General features: G+C 39.2%; 2 protein-coding genes across 2 annotated transcripts in view; one reads left to right on the top strand and one right to left on the bottom strand.

The window, feature by feature from the left end:
- Positions 1 to 1,679: 1,679 nt before the first annotated feature.
- On the top strand, positions 1,680 to 3,982 carry rpe (ribulose-5-phosphate-3-epimerase). Its single transcript, XM_020931900.2, has 6 exons — positions 1,680 to 1,863; positions 2,460 to 2,539; positions 2,661 to 2,800; positions 2,867 to 3,001; positions 3,333 to 3,419; positions 3,506 to 3,982. Exons 1-6 carry the CDS (start codon positions 1,688 to 1,690, stop codon positions 3,626 to 3,628), a joined length of 741 nt encoding a protein of 246 aa, XP_020787559.2. The 5' UTR covers positions 1,680 to 1,687; the 3' UTR covers positions 3,629 to 3,982.
- A 12,052-nt stretch (positions 3,983 to 16,034) lies between these two features.
- Positions 16,035 to 18,376, bottom strand: part of igsf3 (immunoglobulin superfamily, member 3) — a 197,396-nt gene continuing 195,054 nt past the window's right edge. The window contains exon 9 of the mRNA XM_020931924.2: positions 16,035 to 18,079. Within this exon, the coding sequence (XP_020787583.1) occupies positions 17,826 to 18,079 (254 nt within the window). The 3' untranslated portion in view covers positions 16,035 to 17,825. The remainder of the gene's footprint in view (positions 18,080 to 18,376) is intronic.

The following is an 18,376-nucleotide window of genomic DNA, read 5'->3' on the forward strand; positions in this document are numbered from 1 at the left end:
AAACTATTTTACTATTCTTTGTCAAAATTACAAATTGTGTTCTCTGTAACTGTTGTCAGGAGAAAAAGGAAGCATAAAATAAAAAGAAAGACACAGTGGAGTCATTCTCATTGCATATTCAGCAACAAATTTCCCCACCGCATAAATATATCAACAGTTGTCTGAGACAGTCTAGATGCAAATCAAATAAGCCCAAACACGACAAACAGGATTCCACATCTGAGAGCTCAAAGTTCCTCCTCAAGTGGGGCTCAAGAGCAATCTTTCATCAGCTTATGCAAACATTCAACAAATTCTATGACATTTTGCTGATCACTGCATAGGACTCTTTCCACATTCACATGGCAGGTCCACAGTTTTGATTTTGAAGATCCTATATTACGCAAACTGTTCTGATGTGATTTTTAATGTTAGAATGTTGTTACCTTATCAAAACATACCTGGGGGTGTGTTTTATTTTATTTACACACGTTTGAGTAATCCTGGTTTATTAGTCTTCTACATCTACAAAGCTCAAAATGCTCTTTTTCACCTTGTGAGGTCATGTAGTGGTAGTTTTCAAGTTAACAGCTTACTTTTCATTCATTAAAATTGACGATTTCATTTTTGAAATCATCCAAAGGATTCTAGTGAAGTTTTTTTTTTTTTTTATTATTATTATTATTAATAGTAATTCAAACTCCAGATACAAACAAAAAGGCACCACACAAAGATAACATAGCAAAATAATAATAATAATAATAATCAAACCACAATTGTGAAGAAAAAACAAACAAAACAAACAAAAACAAAAAAACACATTCCTGATCAAACTAAAGGGGCAATTCTAAAGCTTCTAATCAATGGAACAAATCAACAATGTTCAGAAAGGACACAAGAAACCCGGCTCCCCTTTTTTCAATTGGGTTCAGTGAGTTAACAAAAAATCTCATTCTAGTGAAGCTGTATGGAGTTCACAAACACAGTGGAGCACTTCCTGTATTATCACATGACGTCACAAGGTGAAACACAGTGTTTTCTGTTTGAGAAGAGCAGTCAGCCTAAATATGCAGGGTTTGTGTGTTAAACATGTGTGAATGAAACAAAACACAATTCCGGGTATGTCTGTGATAAGGAATCAACATTATAACATAGATTTGAAAACAGCGCAATATAAAATTCATTTGCTATTACCTTTGACCCATTTTCCCCTCAGCAGATGACTTTACCACAGGTTATTGACTGAGTACCTGACGACACATCTTCAGTCCAGTCATCATGACAAGTTATTCAATAAAATTTGCTCAGCGATAAGATAAACAAAACTGCTCAACAGATGGCAACAATGGACAGTCTACAGCGCCACCTCGCGTCAGAGATTGAAACTGACTCGTGATGAAGGCGGAAGTGGGCTCAGGATTTCTCAATGTTTACATCAAGTTACCTTTTCACAACACTAGAAACTCGATTGCACAGCTTCGCAGTAAAACACAATAACGTTAAAATATTGCAATTGTGACATATGAAAAAAGAAGATGCTTCCACTCAATAATATTTAAACATTTATTTTGAGTCAAATTTGCAGGATGATTTCAAAGTATCGGTTTAAAGCCCCGATAATGACGCCCGCTTTTCCGCTGACTTTTATTTTGAAAATCTTTACCGGTTCCAGTTTAACATATCCGGCATCTTGTCATGTTGTTAAATTATGTTGCTTTTAGCCTTCTTCCAGGCTGCATGCAGACACTACAGCAGAACCAGCATGGCTTACAGTGCGAGGATCGGCCCGTCCATCCTGAGCAGTGACCTGTCCTGTCTGGGCAGTGAGTGCGTGCGGATGATGGAGTGTGGGGCGGATTACCTGCACCTCGATGTCATGGACGGGTCTGTTTACCTTAAATTAGCATGCTAACTCGGAGCTCACAAGTTAAGCCTGCTAGCATTAAGAGGCTAAGCTAGCTTGTTATAAGTTACACTGTTGCATCAACTAAAATGAATTTGAAAATAATGAATTCAGTGCATACAATACTTTGGTGCAATCAACAATATTTTTCTATTCAAATAATTAAAATACTTTTTGTCACGTGTAGATTTTATATTGGTGTTTGCAGTATTGTGCAACGTGAGATTTTTATGGACATGGTTATTGCTCTGCCTGCATGTTCCACATTATGAGATTTATTTATCTATTCCCAGTGAGACAAGCAGGTGACGCCACCAGGCCAAGTTACAGATCAGATCTATGGAGTAGTGACACTGCTCACAGTAAGAATGCAAGGTTATTTTGCAATTAGAATGTATAATGGAACAAACCGCTAGACTTTATTGACCGACAATGGAAGTTATTTGGACACCGTAGCTTTTACTGCGGAAAATTCGAGGCAAAGCAATAACATCTCCATGCCAACAAACATGTAATGGATCCCAGAAAAGTTATATGGTGTATCGTTTTAATTATAATATTGTGTTTTTTGTTACAGACACTTTGTACCTAACATCACATTTGGTCATCCCATGGTTGAGTGCCTACGGAAGTGTTTGGGACAAGAGCCTTTCTTTGGTGAGTGGAAAGGAAATTGCATTCTCAAACCAGCCAATCTTAAACTAATTATCTCTTCTAATTGAACTCACACACGCGTCACCTGCCTAGCCGCTCTCTGTTAATGTTTGTGTGAATACAGACATGCACATGATGGTGTCCAGACCAGAGCAGTGGGTCAAGCCAATGGCAGCAGCAGGAGCGAATCAGTACACATTCCACTTAGAGGCTACATCCAACCCTGCAGCCCTCATCAAGGACATAAAAGAGAGCGGCATGAAGGTGAGAAATAACATGCAGCTTTGTACATGAACATTATACCTTCACAAACACACACTTTGGTTTCAGGCGGGTTTGGCCATTAAACCTGGTACAACAGTTGAAGAGCTGGCACCGTGGGCAAACCAGATCGACATGGCTCTAGTTATGACGGTGGAACCAGGATTTGGAGGACAGAAGTTTATGGAAGACATGATGCCCAAGGTAAAGTCCTACAGTTTATATGGCAAAAATGTTTTATTATTTTGTTTTGTTTATTTTGTATATTCGGAGACAGTGAATTTGCACAACAAGGAAGAGGAAGTATGGCAACATTAGTAAAGTGAAGAAAGTAAAATATTGAGTACAGTGTATGTCATTGTCTTTGCAGACAAAGAAAACTTTAAAGTCTCTCTTACTCAAAACAGGGTTAGATTACATGTTAAATATATCTGATGATAATGTGCATGCAGAAATGTGTATTTGCAGACCATTGTACTTTTGAGTTGACATGCATGTTCATAATGTTATATTTTGTATGTTTTTATATATATAGGTTATGTGGTTAAGAAACCAGTTTCCCTCACTGGACATTGAAGTAGATGGTGGTGTTGGTCCGGACACCATTCACTGTTGTGCCGAGGTAAGCTTGTTTTATTGACACACTGTATACTGAATACTGAATGACTTATTGACTTGCTTATTTGTTGCATGTTTTGTTTACTCCAGGCTGGGGCAAACATGATTGTGTCTGGCAGTGCTGTGATAGGCAGTGATGACCCTCGCTCGGTCATTGCTCACCTGCGCTCAGTGGTGGCTGAAGCCATTCAGAAACGTTCTTTGGACCGCTGACCTGTCTCCTCTCTGTGGTGTCCAGCACGCGTCAGTGTCCCTCCATTACAACAAACACCAGTGGACAAGATGAAACAGACATTTGTGTCAACAGCCCAGGTCATGGTGACACTTAAGAGCCTTTTGTGGAGGCTGTGGTTAGTCCATGTCCAGACCACGGAGTGAATAAGGCTCTCCAATACGCTTCAAATTGACCCTGTTCATCCACAATCCTGTGTCTGAAGTCAGATTTTGTTCTAGTTGAAAATAACCAGATGCTGATTTCATATTAGTTACATTCCTTAAGCAAATTGGACTTACAATGTAAGTTGACTGTAACGATACTGTTGAAATAAACCATCCTATGGTACAGTGTTCTGCTGTCTACTTTAAAAGTAGCTTGGGTTCATGTGCCATCATAGCATTCTGTGATTTTTTTTTTTTTTTTTTTTTTTTTTTTACTTTACTTTACTTAATCTTGTAGTTTATGATCACTTAAATTACTTTATTTTACTTTGGTTCAGATTTTGTTTCAATATGATTAAAGTTAAATGCCCTCTGTCAACACAAATTAACTAAAGGAAAATTAGTTTTTCTACTGTGGCAGCAAGTGATGACTCATGTTATAGTCCATGGTGGTCTATTTACAGTACATACTGTACGTACAAACTAGTTTATAGATCCAGGTATGTTTAAAAAGTAACCACTAGGAGGCGAACTTACCACAAATATGTTGATCTACATACACAAATTAGACGGCAAGCACATATTGTTTGAATAAGGCTGACTTATTCTCTTTAAACTAGAATTGGCGCTTTAATTCATAATGCACTAAGTGAGTCGTGACAAACAAACCACCAAATTATTTGTGCTTCTGCTGAGAAGTGACTGGGATAATTTCTTCATACAGAAATGTCTTCACGCTTCTTCCACCCACTCCAATAAAGTCTTCATAAAAAATACACAGAAATCATAGAAGTGAGCAGAAAAATAATCGCGCCTGAGCCACTGACCTTTAAGGTAAATATCTAATATTGCCATTTTAGAGCCAGGCACCGTGTTTCAAAAAAATAATATTGAATTGTATCAATCTGAGAAAGGTTTTTTGGGGCCAACTGTAGACTTAAAACATGTCTGTCTCTTTCCTTATCTCTTTGTGGGCTGTCAGTGATAGTCACCCATGACATACTTCAAGCTACAAGCAGTTCTCCCTCAATAATGCAGTACATGTCTGCAGGGCCATTCACAGACCTCTGAAAAATTTATGTTTGAAATCTGTATTTTCATTCATATGCCACATACAATAGCAAATCATGTCTTCAAATGGGGTTTGCTTTTCTCAATGGATCACTGAACATGTGGGTCTAGTGTGTTAGTAGTAGCATGTCATATGTGCTTTACAACTTCACAAGGGGATTTCTCTCACAGTGTTTCCTCTGTAATAAAAGCTGACAGGCGTTTTGTATGTCAGTGTCCCTGCTGCTGTGTGGAGATGAGGACGTGAGGAGTATCTGCACAAAGACACATTGACTTTGTATCTAAACACAAAGTCAATCTGATTATTTCAGTCAGTTCATTAACAGTGTAATATGTAACTTTTCTGGTGAGGAGTCCATCACCTGCCTGTTTATATGGAGAAATTATTGCTTTGTCTAGGATGTTCCTCAATGTGGAATTAATTTATTTATCAAACATTTATGTATTATTTATCCAATTTTTATTCTTAAAGTCATGCAGGTGTCGTTATCTGCTTGTTTCAATGTTTATAGACGTCAAGTCTTCTATAGGGTGTGAAATTTTGAATATTTCCTAATAAAAGAAAATTCACTGACCAATCTTCATTTCTAAATCTACCAATGCTTTGTAGAGCTTACCATTTCTGCATTGGAAAATACAGCTGAATAATAACATTCTGGGCAAAAATAAAATATGTGTGAACTACACTTTCTTTTGATTCTAGATTATTATACACTTGTGTCATCCCAGCCCTTTTATTCTTTCATTAACTCCTTTATTCCTCGTTTTCTAACCGCTCAGCTTCATCTTACATTCTCTGTATTATTCTCTGCTATACACCTGCATGTGTTGATGAGCAGCAGTGTAAAGCCTATTGTGGAGACTGTGGTCACACTGGTGACCCCTATTTGAATAATTTTATGTATCTATTATCTTTTCTTTTTTTTCAAATGTCACCTATTGCTGCTTTAATCTTTATACTTTCATTTGTATTTGTACCCTGCATGCAACATAAAGCAATTTGAGTATCTAAGCCTATATTATGCTTTTTCTGATCTATGTTAGAATTTTCAAAAACATGCTTTGAGTTGTGTTCTGCTTCATTCACACACATATCCTGATTATTTGGGCTGTGTTTTTCTCTCAAACTGAAAACACACTGTTCCACCTTATGATGTCACGTGGTAATACGGGAAATACTGTACTGTGTTTTTAATCTCCATCCACCTTCACTAGAATCATTTGGATAATGTTAGACTTGGAATTGACCATGTCTGCTAAACAAAAAGTAAACAGTACCAGTTAACATGCAAACCACCTCTTCATGACATCACAAGGTGGAACAGAGCATTTTGGGTTTGGAGATGTAGACAGACTCATAATAAAGCATTACTCGATGTGTGAATGAAACAAAACACAACTTCAAGCTTGATGAGGTACCAACATGGCTTAAAGATCATAAGAGTAAATTTTGCTTAATATAGAACCTTTAATGGCACTTTTTGGTCTGTTTTTATTTGTTACACCAATTCATTAACAGTTTATTTTAGAATACACTGTTAATAAATTGGTGTATAGTAGTGACTAGAAAAAATAAGATTTTTTTGTTTTATCACCATCCTTGATTCATTCTAAGTCTATTCGTTCCTTTTCTTTACTTTCTTTTCAATGCACACATACCTCCCCACCTCTTGACACTTCATTCTTTTCATCAATACATCTCCAGTCTTGTTTGCTTCTTATACCGACTTTATGTACCCAGTCTTAACTTATCCTCAAGTTTCGTCATCACTTTGTACTTCCTGTTCCGGTACCATGACAACCACAGCCACAGGTGCTGTCATTCAAGGTGTGAAAAATAATCATAAGCAGAACATGGCAAAGTCCTATAAAAAGATTGCCTATGACTAAATGACTCTGACTAAAAAGCTCCACTTGCAAGTACTTTTTAGTCATATATTTTAACTCTAGCTTACACAACTGACTTCTCTATGGAAAAGCTTTGACTCAAAGTGAATTGGACAAGCTGCATGTGGTGTGTTTGATCTCATAGCAGTGCCACGGGGGGAGAATCTCAGCTTTTTGGCAAAGGTCTAGACCCCCGGACCTCTGGATGTAACTGTCACAGCATGAAAGAGAGGCACAGCTCCAAACAACTGGTCCAGGGGCCATTACACATTTAGCAGTATGGAAGTCTGTGCGAGCCAAGGAGAGACAAAATGGAGGCACTGGATTAAACGGGCTATATGACACATTTAATAGAATATATGTTATGTTATGGTGACTTTTGTGATGTGTACAAATGCTGATAAAAATTGTTTCACAGTTCTGTAGTTTTATTTAGAAGGAAGTGGCCCCCATTGAACACCAAACTACACTTTTCAATTACATTCAATAAAACTTTACAAATCCCAGAGGGGCGATTTAAGCACACTGAGAAGTTAAAATAAGACTAATAAATGGCTCAAACAAAGGTCTCAGTGCAGCTTAACAGGTATGATGTTTGTTGCCCAAGGACACAGAGGCAGTTTCTTTAAATGTTTGGAGCTGGTATTGATCTGCTTGGTAATGGGGCTGTTAGTGATATCAAGGTATATTAAAGGTCCTATATTACACAAAATTGATTCTTGTGACCTTTAAGCCATGTTAAAATGGTGTTACCTCATCAAAAACACCCAGAGCTTTGTTTTGTTTCATTCACACGTGTTTGAATAATCCTGGTTTATTAGTCTGAATAAATCCAAAGTCCAAAATGCTCTGTTCCACCTTCTAATGCCATGAAGCAGTTGTTTTCCAATTAAAAACTACATTTTAACTTTAGTTCAGTAGAGACGGGCAATTCCAGGGCTGCACTGTCCTTTAAGCAGGTGGTTCTAACCCTATCTCCAATGGGAACAGCTCTGCTCTGGGGAAGGTGTAAAAACCCACATTTGTGTCAGAGGTGTTGCCGCAGTATCTGATCGCACATATACTTAACCTTATTCATGAGAGAGGGATGAGCAGAAAAGCTCCTGTAGTGCTGTCATTCCACACTCATCACCCTGTGATCCTGTTTGAAGCAGCTCTTCCTTCTCTCACACTATTAGTTTAACTCCTTTTGTCTTCTCCTGCACATTCCACTCTGATTAGTTTCCTCTCTTCTCATCCTCCCATATTTTTGAGCTGGATCATTATGGTGCATGGATATGTTTCTTCTCTTCATGTGCAGCTCTGAGGGCACATTAGCAGAGAAGCTTTTTGCCTTGCTACTGCTCATTCATAATTACTCTGGCATCCCACCAGCCCCACGCACATCGTGATTAGCTCGCTGTTGTTTCTAACTTTACTTATACATAAAGAGCCTTGGCTTTGATTGAGGAAGTACAGTCTAATTAACAATTAAGAAAACTCGCCTGGAATTGTGTTACACAAGATTACTGTGTTGTGCCCTGAGGCAGCATAGAGAGCGTACAGTACACCTATAAGAGGTTGGCTTCTGCCTCCATCTTGTTTTTCCTGCGTATCTTTGCCTAAAGGGAAAACATCTACTGTGGTGTTACTATTACTCTACACGCTGCTGATGAGCAGTATCATTAAACATCACTATCAGGCTGTACACCATCTGCTTTGGCCTGGGATGGATTCAAAGCAATCATGTTGGAATTGCATGAAATGAATTCTTAAATTACATATTTTGGATTTGTTTTCAAAACTCTAAAGACTCTGGACATAAAAGCATTATTCACATAATTTATTACCATTAGCATTTTTCTAAAATTACATTTCCTTTAAATCAGACATGTCCACTTAGCATGTGTATGGCAAAAACTATAGCATCACTTTCCCACATTTGAGAGAGTGCCGTTGGACACATACAGTTTTAGAGCTGATCAATTATAAATGAAGTCAGGATACCTCAGCGAGGGAGTGTTGGTAAATGTGTGCATGTCTTTAATCTATTATGAATGATATGGGGATGGCATTGTTGTGATGATATGAAACTTTTACAATTTTAATGTATTTTTTTTACATGATCAACCCTGTTAACGGTCCCTTAGTGTAATGTACAGATTATTGCACACAGCAGTTTTCACACTGGCCAACAGACTGCATAGCTGCTGATGCATCAGTAGCAGATTTCATTGGGACTGGCTGTACATCTGTTCTCCAGGCTCCATCTTTAACTACGTAAAAATACAGTGAGCAAAGAGTCTCTGTTGACTAACACTTACATCACTAGTGAGTCATACAGGGAGGAGAGAGCTGTGCATCCACGCACGAGGTCCAGAGAACCAGCCACAATACCATCATTAAAAGATACAACTAGATCAAGTGGGCAGAATGACTTTAAAGGTGCACTGCGTAACATTTTTAGTGGAGGGTCCGCCTTGCTTATCATGAGGGATACAAGCAGGTGACAGTGCTATGCTACATTACAATTCAGATCTGTGGAAAAGTATTTTGAGTTTGGGTTCTATTTACAAAAGGAATTATGGTATTTTTGAGCACCAAAAACACTCGTAATGAATAAATGCTAAATAATATGTTTAATGTCATACCATAGAACAATCCAAGGAAAGCAATAATATGTCCATAGTGCACCTTTAAATATAGTGAAAATACTAGCTGCTATAGTAAGATGCAAAAAAGGACAAATATGATCAGAGGATTTACCCCTGAACTAAAATGTTTAATGTGATTTATTGATTAATTAATTTTTTTTCTTTCAAATGTCAGTTTTGATCAGATTTTCTATTTTAGTCGATGTTGCTTCTTCCACTTCTTCTCGGTGGGTCCCAGGTGTGCTTGCTAAAAATTGCATATCTCATTACTCACCCATATGGGGGAGGCTGTTTATTTACTGCACTGTCATCCATGGTGGTTTATATTTATTAGCAGCTTTGTCATGACATTTTAAACTAGAAATCCTTCACCTCTGTTAGCTTAGCTCCAGCAATAATAATAATTCTAGGCAGTTTGCAGTTATGATTATAGTTATTTGTAATCAGAAAAGTCCAACTGAGATTTGGATTAGGTAAAGTTTTACATTACTGGTATAAATCAATATTAGATAACACAAAGTTTAGGGACCACACATTAATACTAGCTAATAATAAAATGCAAGTATTAAGCCATTAACTATTTTCTTCCCATTAAAGGTCCTATATTACAGAAAACTGACAGACTGCATTATTAGTCTGTCTACATCTCTAAAGCTCGATTGCTTCTTTAACAAACATCATTGCTGAATTAAAGAGGCAATCGAAATATGGAAACGTGTCCATGGGACTATAAACCCAGATGAGGGGGCTTTTTTACTCTCACACACCTGGGATACTGTCCTGAGGAAGTTGGAATGCAGATCGCGCTGTTATCCTGCCTCCACCAGTAGAAAGACAGCTCCAAAATGTGTATAAATCAGCAACATCACGTGACCACTCTGAGGAAACCCGCTAGTGAGCAGTCAAAAGTGTCAGGTATGAAAACAAACTCTGAAGAAAAAAAAAACTAATAACAGTTTTTGACCATTTAAACACATTTGACCCAGTGCTGGCTCTACTTTTTTTTTTGCAAACATACGCCCTTTCCCACTCTGCACTGACAAACAAAACTCTTTCTCACTTGTACACAAAACACTTTTCTCTACACTAAAAGCACAAAATAAGCTGCAAACAGAAGTGGGACATGGAGGCGGCGCTCAGAGGGAAAGAGCCACTGAAGCCGACTGACAGTTACTTCAAATGGATCAGTGTGGAGCCATCAGCGGTAAACGCCTCTCCCCAGTGACGCCATTATTTCAACTGAAGACAAAGCAAACTCCAAAATATGAAAATCTAAACTGTTAATTTTCTCCACCACACTGTAAACACTGATTGATAGTTCTGTCTGTTTCTTTATCTCGGTAGACAATATGGTAAGAATGCATATAAACATTTTAGCCTGTAGCAAAAGTTTCCAAAAAAGACCTGTCTGTACGATTTTCATTTTGAAACATCAACATTACTGTGTCCATGAGATATAATGGCCAGGTTTTTTATGTTATAATTTGGTGATTTGGTTTTCAAGACGATTATCCGGAATGAGCAGGCAGAATGAGCTTCATGTGTGTCTCTCATTTGGGTTGCCAGTTTTGATGCTGAAATCTATTTGGTTAAAGCTTAAAAAAACACTCTGATGTGAATTGTCACTACCCAAACCCCAGCAGCTGGCAACCCAATCCAGGCCCAGTAAGAGAGCGGGATACATACATCTCCTTAAAGGTCCTAAATTGCACAAAATTGACTCTTGTGGGATTTAGGTAGGTTGACCAGATGTCCCTATTTACCCAGGACAGTCCCAGTTTTGAGCAATGTGTCCCCTGTCCCAGCAGGTTTATCCAAAACCAGTGATTTGTCCCAGTTTTATACGAAACATGTCCTATGTGTCCCAATTTTTGACCAATTTGAAATCCGCCAATAGTAAAGAGAGGAATATATTGGCAAATGTTTTTGTCTAAATAGAGAAAACTGTACTTGAAAATTGAAGACTCATGTCATACACCAGGAGCCTCCAGCCATTTTCCTCCTGTGAGCTCCTTTTTGTAAAACGAAAATGCCAGAGAGCTACTAATTTAATCAATATAAGAGCCACGGTAAGCCAAAGATGACAGTTAGATGTCTATAAAACATAACCAGTTATCCAGTTATCAGTGCATAAAATGAGGCATCAAAATTATACATTTACGAAGGGAAGAGGCATTTAATCAATCAACTTTGAGTTATTCAGCGAAATATGTATAATTCAGACATTCAGACACATCAGTGAGCTACTTGAAAGAGGGTGGAGAGCTACAGGTTGGAGATCCCTGTCATACACTGATTCACAAGTGAGTGGAGAATGAGCTGAGTGCCCAATAATGTTCTTAATTACACCCAATTTTATTATTATTAATACCAACCACTCCCAAACCAGGTGTCTCCCAGTTTTTAATTTTGAAAAACTGGTCACCCTAGATTTAGACGATGTTATAATGTTTCTACATTCGCAAAAAACATACCTGAGAGGTGTTTTGTTTCATTCACACATGTTTGAGTAACTTTTTATCATTAGTCTGTCTACATCTCCACAACTCAAAATGCTCTGTTCCACCTTGTGATGTCATGTTGTGGTAGTTTTAGTTAACAGCTACTTCTTACTTTTTGTTTGACAGAGATTAGCAATTCCAGGGCCAAAATCATTCTAATTTTGATTCTAGTGAAGGGCTACACTTCCTGTATTAAAATGTGGTGGATACCTCTGCCACCACTCCACAGTGTCAGTATTATTTCATTTCATTTTATTTTTATTTAGTTAAAGGTTGTATAGAGGATTTTCCAAGGAACGAGAAATCCAGCGACTGTTTGTCCTTTTTCAAATGTTGCGCATGCGTGAAACCACCCCCCCTCCCCTACAGCTCTTACGTACAAACGCCTCCTCCCGCCTCCTCCTTATGCCAGAAACAGGTTTGTTTACAGCCGGTGAGCTGCACATGACTTGTAAACAACTAACTACAGTGTTGGTTAGGCAAGACGGAGAAGTGAGGAGCGGGGGAGCGGGTGTGCGGACATTTCGTTCGCGGACGAGAAGTGAGGAGCAGGGAGAAGAGCGGAGCAGGGAGAGAGGGAGAGGAGAGAGGAGAGAGGAGAGGGGAGCGGTGCGCGGAGATTCCGTGCCCGGAGAAGTGAGGACCAGGGGGAAGAGTGGATCGGGCAGCGGGGACAGGAGCAGGAAAGTGGTGCAGAGAAGGTTGCGCGGAGATTCCGTGCGAATGAACTAGCTACAACACGCAGCAGCAAGCGGACTCTTTCTTTGCCTTGAAAATTACGTTTTCAGACATAGGATATCGCTTTCGTGTCCTGAAAAACGTTTGACTAGCTCTTGGAAATAAAGTACGTTTTCATAATAAGCAGAAGTGACCTGTCCAGGAGTAATTTGGCGACCAGTGCATCAGTCTTTAGACCCTGCGTCTGCTTCAGTCGCGCCATCGCTGGAATGAATCTATAAGAATCACCTTAGTTTGGCTTCGCTGCTTTTCCCCTTGTCTTCTTCTTTCAGCGACCTCAAAAACGGACTCTCTTTTGCGGCTAACTGCTGCTGGATTCTTGTCGCCATTGCAACAAACTTTGTGTGAACTGCGAGGAAGATATAGGTAAAAAAAAGCCGCTAAGAACTGTTGCGTTGGTGGAGTAAACAGCGTCTGTGCGGCTTGCGTCTGTGGACTGCGTGACAGACTACGTAAACCACGTACCGGCGGCACGCAGGCAAGTCAGTTACGCTAGAAACGTAGGGAGATTGATTGACAGCCTGTCAGCTAACAGATAATGAGGCAGTGTCGTTATCTATTGGCAAATGTTTAGCCCCACCACGTCCAGAGTTGATGAATTTTTATTCTCTTTTTTTTGGTCATCATAATTACAAGGCTACTGCACCTCTATAATCTATCATTGACAACTTGAAACAAAAAAAAATCCTCCATACAACCTTTAATTACAACACACAATTTAATTCCTTTATTTAGACTTATATTCTAATTGGATGCACACGTTTTAGTTAATATAAGTCTGAATTATTTACTTACACTTGTTCTTTTTGGGGTTTTTTGAGTGCCGGACAGAGGATCCTCGGGAGAGACCATCAATGAATCAACAAAGGGGAGGAGCACTATTTAGGTTGTTTTACTAAGGTCGTTTGTCTAGCTGCTTTAAGGTCACTTTATTATCACTTTTTATTTTCTGTATTATACTTATTTACCTTCTTGTTACTTTGATTAAGCTAGTATTTTTAGTTAAATATTTAGTGTAATTGCCCCCTCTTGTGTTCAGTTTTAGTTGGCCCTCATGTATTCAAACACCCCTGTTCTTTGCCTGGTTGGTTTACTTTTGTTCTATTCAGTTTCATTTCCTAGCTTTTTTTGGTCATGATTTACCTAATTTGTGCCTTTATTTTATTAAATGTAATCTTCTTTTTATACCACACCACCCGTTTAGTCCACTACATACAACGTGACATCACAAGGTGGACCAGAACTTAGTCTAAATATAGAAAAAAATGTAGAGTTTAATGTTTGTCTTTATAACACACATTATAACATAGATCAGAAAATAGTGTAATATTTTTGGGCCCGTTAAAGCAACTCTAGAACTTTATAAGGTTTTTGCAGTGTATTCATGACACAAGAAGTGTTTTATGTTTTTCCCTTCTGTTGTGAATGAGAATTGAAGTGGAGAGGCTGGTCTGCTGATAAACTGCAGTTTGCTTGAGTGAATGAGTGAGTGAGAGAAAGAGAGGAAGAGAGAGAGTGAGTTATGGATGCCACATTGTGATTTGCTGAGGTGCACAGGCCATCATTCACCCACTCTGACCTGCTCACATGTGTGCGCGCAAACAGAAGAAAGAAACAAGACCACACAGCAAATGTAACGTACAGGTCAAAATCAACACAGAGTTTCAACACTGACCCTGGTAACCTTGACAGTCGCTCAGGGGTGAGAAGAATGGTCAAAAAGTTGGTGTTGCATACTGAGAAGATTTTAAAATACAGAGTAAAAGTTAAATATCCCTTAGAGGAAGTATTGTATTTTCCTACAATAAGCCAGGGATGCAGTATCTTTTGTTACATCTGTTGAAAATAACTGCAAATACTCGAAAAAGCAGTGACATGTTTTGCCCAAGGAAACCCAGCCAGAGGGAGTAGTAGAGCAGGAATCGGTCCATCAACTCTCTGATTAGTGAGTGACTTAATCTAGCCCAAGTGACAGTATCCCGTTCATTGATCAAAGCAGAGTGTTCAGTACTATTTATAATACACAGATCTGATTGATACTGTGCAGTGACATCGCGCTGGGGGTTTTCTACGTGCGTCTTTATTGGCAGAATATTCAGAAGTTACCACAGACACACAATGAACACCTTAGCAAACACACACAAAAATGCTGTAAGATTGTCTGAAAACTCAAGAAAAAATACATAATTGATTTAAAAAAACACATCTCCAGGAGCCTGGGATCAATGTGAGTTCATGGTCCCGTTTAGTTGTTAGATTTTCAACAAAAAAGTGACTAAAAAACTGTTGGCTTGTGACTGTAGTGTTATTTGAGAGGGAATTGTTTAACAGCACAAATCAGCTCACCTGTCAGATTGTGTTCAAATAAAGCTCACATTAAAGTCTAACACGCTTCAGACCACAGTTGAGGATGTGCAAGTCGTGACTTGGACTTGGGCCAGACTTGAGTCACTGCTTTTAGGACTTGAGACTTGACTTGATAAAATAGACAAAGACTTGGGACTCGACTTGGACTTGAAGGTCAGTGACTTGGGACTTAACTCGTACTTGAGGCCTGTGACTTGAAAAGACTTGAAGCTTAGATTAGTTGACAAATGAACTGTTATTAGGCACTCTTAAATCTGAACTCTTTCTGTTCTGACCGTAATAATTTGCATTCTTGTCAAAACATTTAAAAAGGAAAACAACTACAACTCATATATAAATACTCATATATAAATACACCATGACCTTTTAAGTACAATTTAGTTTAAAATTCATATAAATTGCAAAAATCTAAGCTATATTTGGTACTTGGTTTAAAGACTTGAAATGACTTGAAGCTCAAAGCAGACGACTTGGACTTGACTTGGACTTATAGGTCAGTGACTCAAGACTCGACTTGGACTTGCCTGTATTTGACATGGGACTTGACTCGGACTTGAGGTCAAAGACTTGAGACTTACTTGAGACTTGCAAAACACCGACTTGGTCCCACCTCTGCCTCAGCCAGAGCAGTGCGTACAGTTATCATCACACCCTCAGGGAATTTTGATAACATCAGCTGCAAAGTATGAATAGTTCCTGTGCTGTACCATATGTAACTCAAGGTCCCTCCTCAGTGCAGAGCAATGAAGGTCTGAGGGCTGGAATATACAGAGAATAATTTCTTTTCAATGCTTTGTGCTGTGCTTTCTGTAAAGTTATAAAAGTTATATGAGAGGGAACTCAAAATAATAAACGATGACTCAGACTCTACTCAGAGATGTTTGGTGAATCTGGCAACAATAAAGAGCAACAATATTGATTCAGTACAAATTATTTACAATCTCAGTATCTGGTGAAGAGCTTACAAAGAGCCTGTGAAATATGTTTTTTCAATACCGTTTGCTTTGTATCAATGATTAAAATCCACACGCTGTTTTGTTTGATTTTGACATAAATTTATTGAATGTAGTGCTGCATAAAAGCAAAGAATAAAAAGACAAATATGAACAATAATATCAAACACAATCTATACACCAGCCTTGGACACTGCTTCACAGGTTTTTGGCAGTGGAATAAATGAAGGTGGAACTGTTGGCTCAGGGCTCTGCTCTGTCACACAAACACAATGCTCAAAGAGTTCAAAGTTTACAAAACATTGAAGTTCCTCCCCAATATTGTCATGCAATATACAGTTTGACACAGACAGGGCTGTCCGGTGTGGTGGCAGTGAGAGGGTCCAGCTCAGCTCCCCTGACTCCTTCTCTCCTCTCTGCTGAGTGTCAGGAGAGGTGAGGGCGCCCCCAGCTGGAATCCATGATTATAGTGTTGCTTCACTTTGAGCCCGCTTGGATCAAACGTCCTACCTAGGTGTTACATCACATTTTACTAAATAAACTCAACGCAACTCAAGCAAATGCATGAAGTGAATCCATTTGAGTGACCTGTCTGTTTAACTATAATACACACAAAGCCACAGTCATTTCTCTATAGTTATATAGATATACAGTGTTTATCTTTACACTGGACTGGACAATCTGGTATGAAATGCTACAGACTGCAATGCGCAGGACAAATCTAGCATTTCTACATCTACCACATTGCCAACACACAGGCTATTGACATAATCTGCTTGGTGCAGTTGCCTGGCAACACAAGCAGCACATATCTTTGAGAATTTCAAAGCAAAAAAAGTTACAAAGCTATGCAAAATAGTATAAAATAATAAATAGAAAAATTTAAAATAAACACAAATCAAACACTTTCCTCTGCCCATAGATTTGTTGTTCTAATGAGCACAGAACAGTTAGTGCGTTTCACCAAACATTTACACATAAATAATCTTTAGAGTGGCTCTTACAGATCGACATTATTCTATGCATCTTCTGAAATCTCTGACAGATAGAACATAGTGGTTCACAAAGGGCAACAGAAAGAAATGTGCAACAGGTCAATTCAGTCAATAATCCCCACTGTGTGATTCAGCCTAACTCACGGGTTTAAAATGAATGTAAAAAGGCCCTTTGCCCACGAGGCCGTCCAGACACAGCAGGAGAGAGCAGACATATTTACAATGGCACTGGACCCTCTCAGTCTAATCCTGTCTGCTCGAGGCTGTGGGGCTGTGAGGGGCCAGACACAGGGCGACTGAGGCAGTGAGGCTCAGGACAGTCAGGGGCTGCCAAGGCGGATGTGTTGTGAAGGCAGGTGGACGCGCTCGCAAAGGACACTCACTTGTGTGTCTTTGCCTTTTGTCTGTATGCGGGCTGCCAACCAACTCATCAGCAACAGAGTCTGTGGGCCTAGAGCGTCACTATGGCAACCGGCATCAGCGGGCCAGAATCAGTGCAAAGACTTTTTGGCATCCACTCAGTGCCCGAGTCAAGTTTCTTCTCAATAGTGTCCATCCTGGATCGGTGACGCCATGTGAACACTTCTAATTCTTTTTTTTTTTTGGAAAAATAGACAAATATACGGTCGTAAAACCCAAAATACAGCTATGACATTCACTGAAATCATAAAAAACAAGGCGGATAATATTCTCCTTCAAATCTATATCGCGTTCATGCTAGCACTCTCAACTCCATTCACACAGATAGTCAACATAAAATAGGTAGCCACCATTCTGTAGTCCTATTTGAACACAGCAGTGAAGGACGGTTAGAGGAGTCCAGATTGTCTCCTGGTTTTATCTAAAAGATCCTCAAAGTGGACTATAACAAAAACTCTTCATCAGCTTTAATCCACTGACCCCGGGTGGAGGCTGAGAGCGGGCGGGTCCAGGCAGGTGGGGGAGTAGCTTAGGTGCGGTTCTTTAATCCACAGCAGCGGGGCGCCGTTCTTGCCCTCCTGGCTCTTGTTGTTGTTGCGGGACTTGAACCGCACCAGCAGCAAAGCGATGAGGAGGATGCCGAAGATGGGGAAAGGGTAGAAGAAGACGAAGTAGAACAGAGACTCGTTGGAGCAGACCACGGAATGGACGGACGAAGCACCTGAGACGAGACACAGTTTCAAAGAGTAATCAGGGATGGATGTAGTACTCAGTTTTGTTACATAAGTAAAAGTACAGATACAGGGGCAAAAGATTACTCTAGTAAAAGTATCATATGAAAAAAATCTACTTAAAGGTGCAACTTTTCTGGTGGGTAAGCCTTACAGTTCAGATCTGTGAAGAGGCGACCCCACTCACAGTCAAGAGTGCCTGTTTTTCAAGGTATTTTTGAGCTATAAAGCCACATGTAATTTACTCAATTTAAGGTAGAGCTGTTTAATGTCATACTGTGGAACAT

This window comes from Boleophthalmus pectinirostris, unplaced genomic scaffold, assembly GCF_026225935.1.
Source record: "Boleophthalmus pectinirostris isolate CB_2022bp ecotype Guang Dong unplaced genomic scaffold, ASM2622593v1 HiC_scaffold_1, whole genome shotgun sequence".
Taxonomy (NCBI): Eukaryota; Metazoa; Chordata; class Actinopteri; order Gobiiformes; family Gobiidae; genus Boleophthalmus; species Boleophthalmus pectinirostris.

Coding starts and splice junctions, on each gene's coding strand:
- rpe (XM_020931900.2), top strand. CDS start 1,688: ATGTTGCTTTTAGCCTTCTTCCAGGCTGCATGCAGACACTACAGCAGA. Junction 2,540..2,660: donor GGGACAAGAGCCTTTCTTTG/GTGAGTGGAAAG, acceptor GTGTGAATACAG/ACATGCACATGATGGTGTCC. Junction 3,420..3,505: donor CCATTCACTGTTGTGCCGAG/GTAAGCTTGTTT, acceptor TGTTTACTCCAG/GCTGGGGCAAACATGATTGT.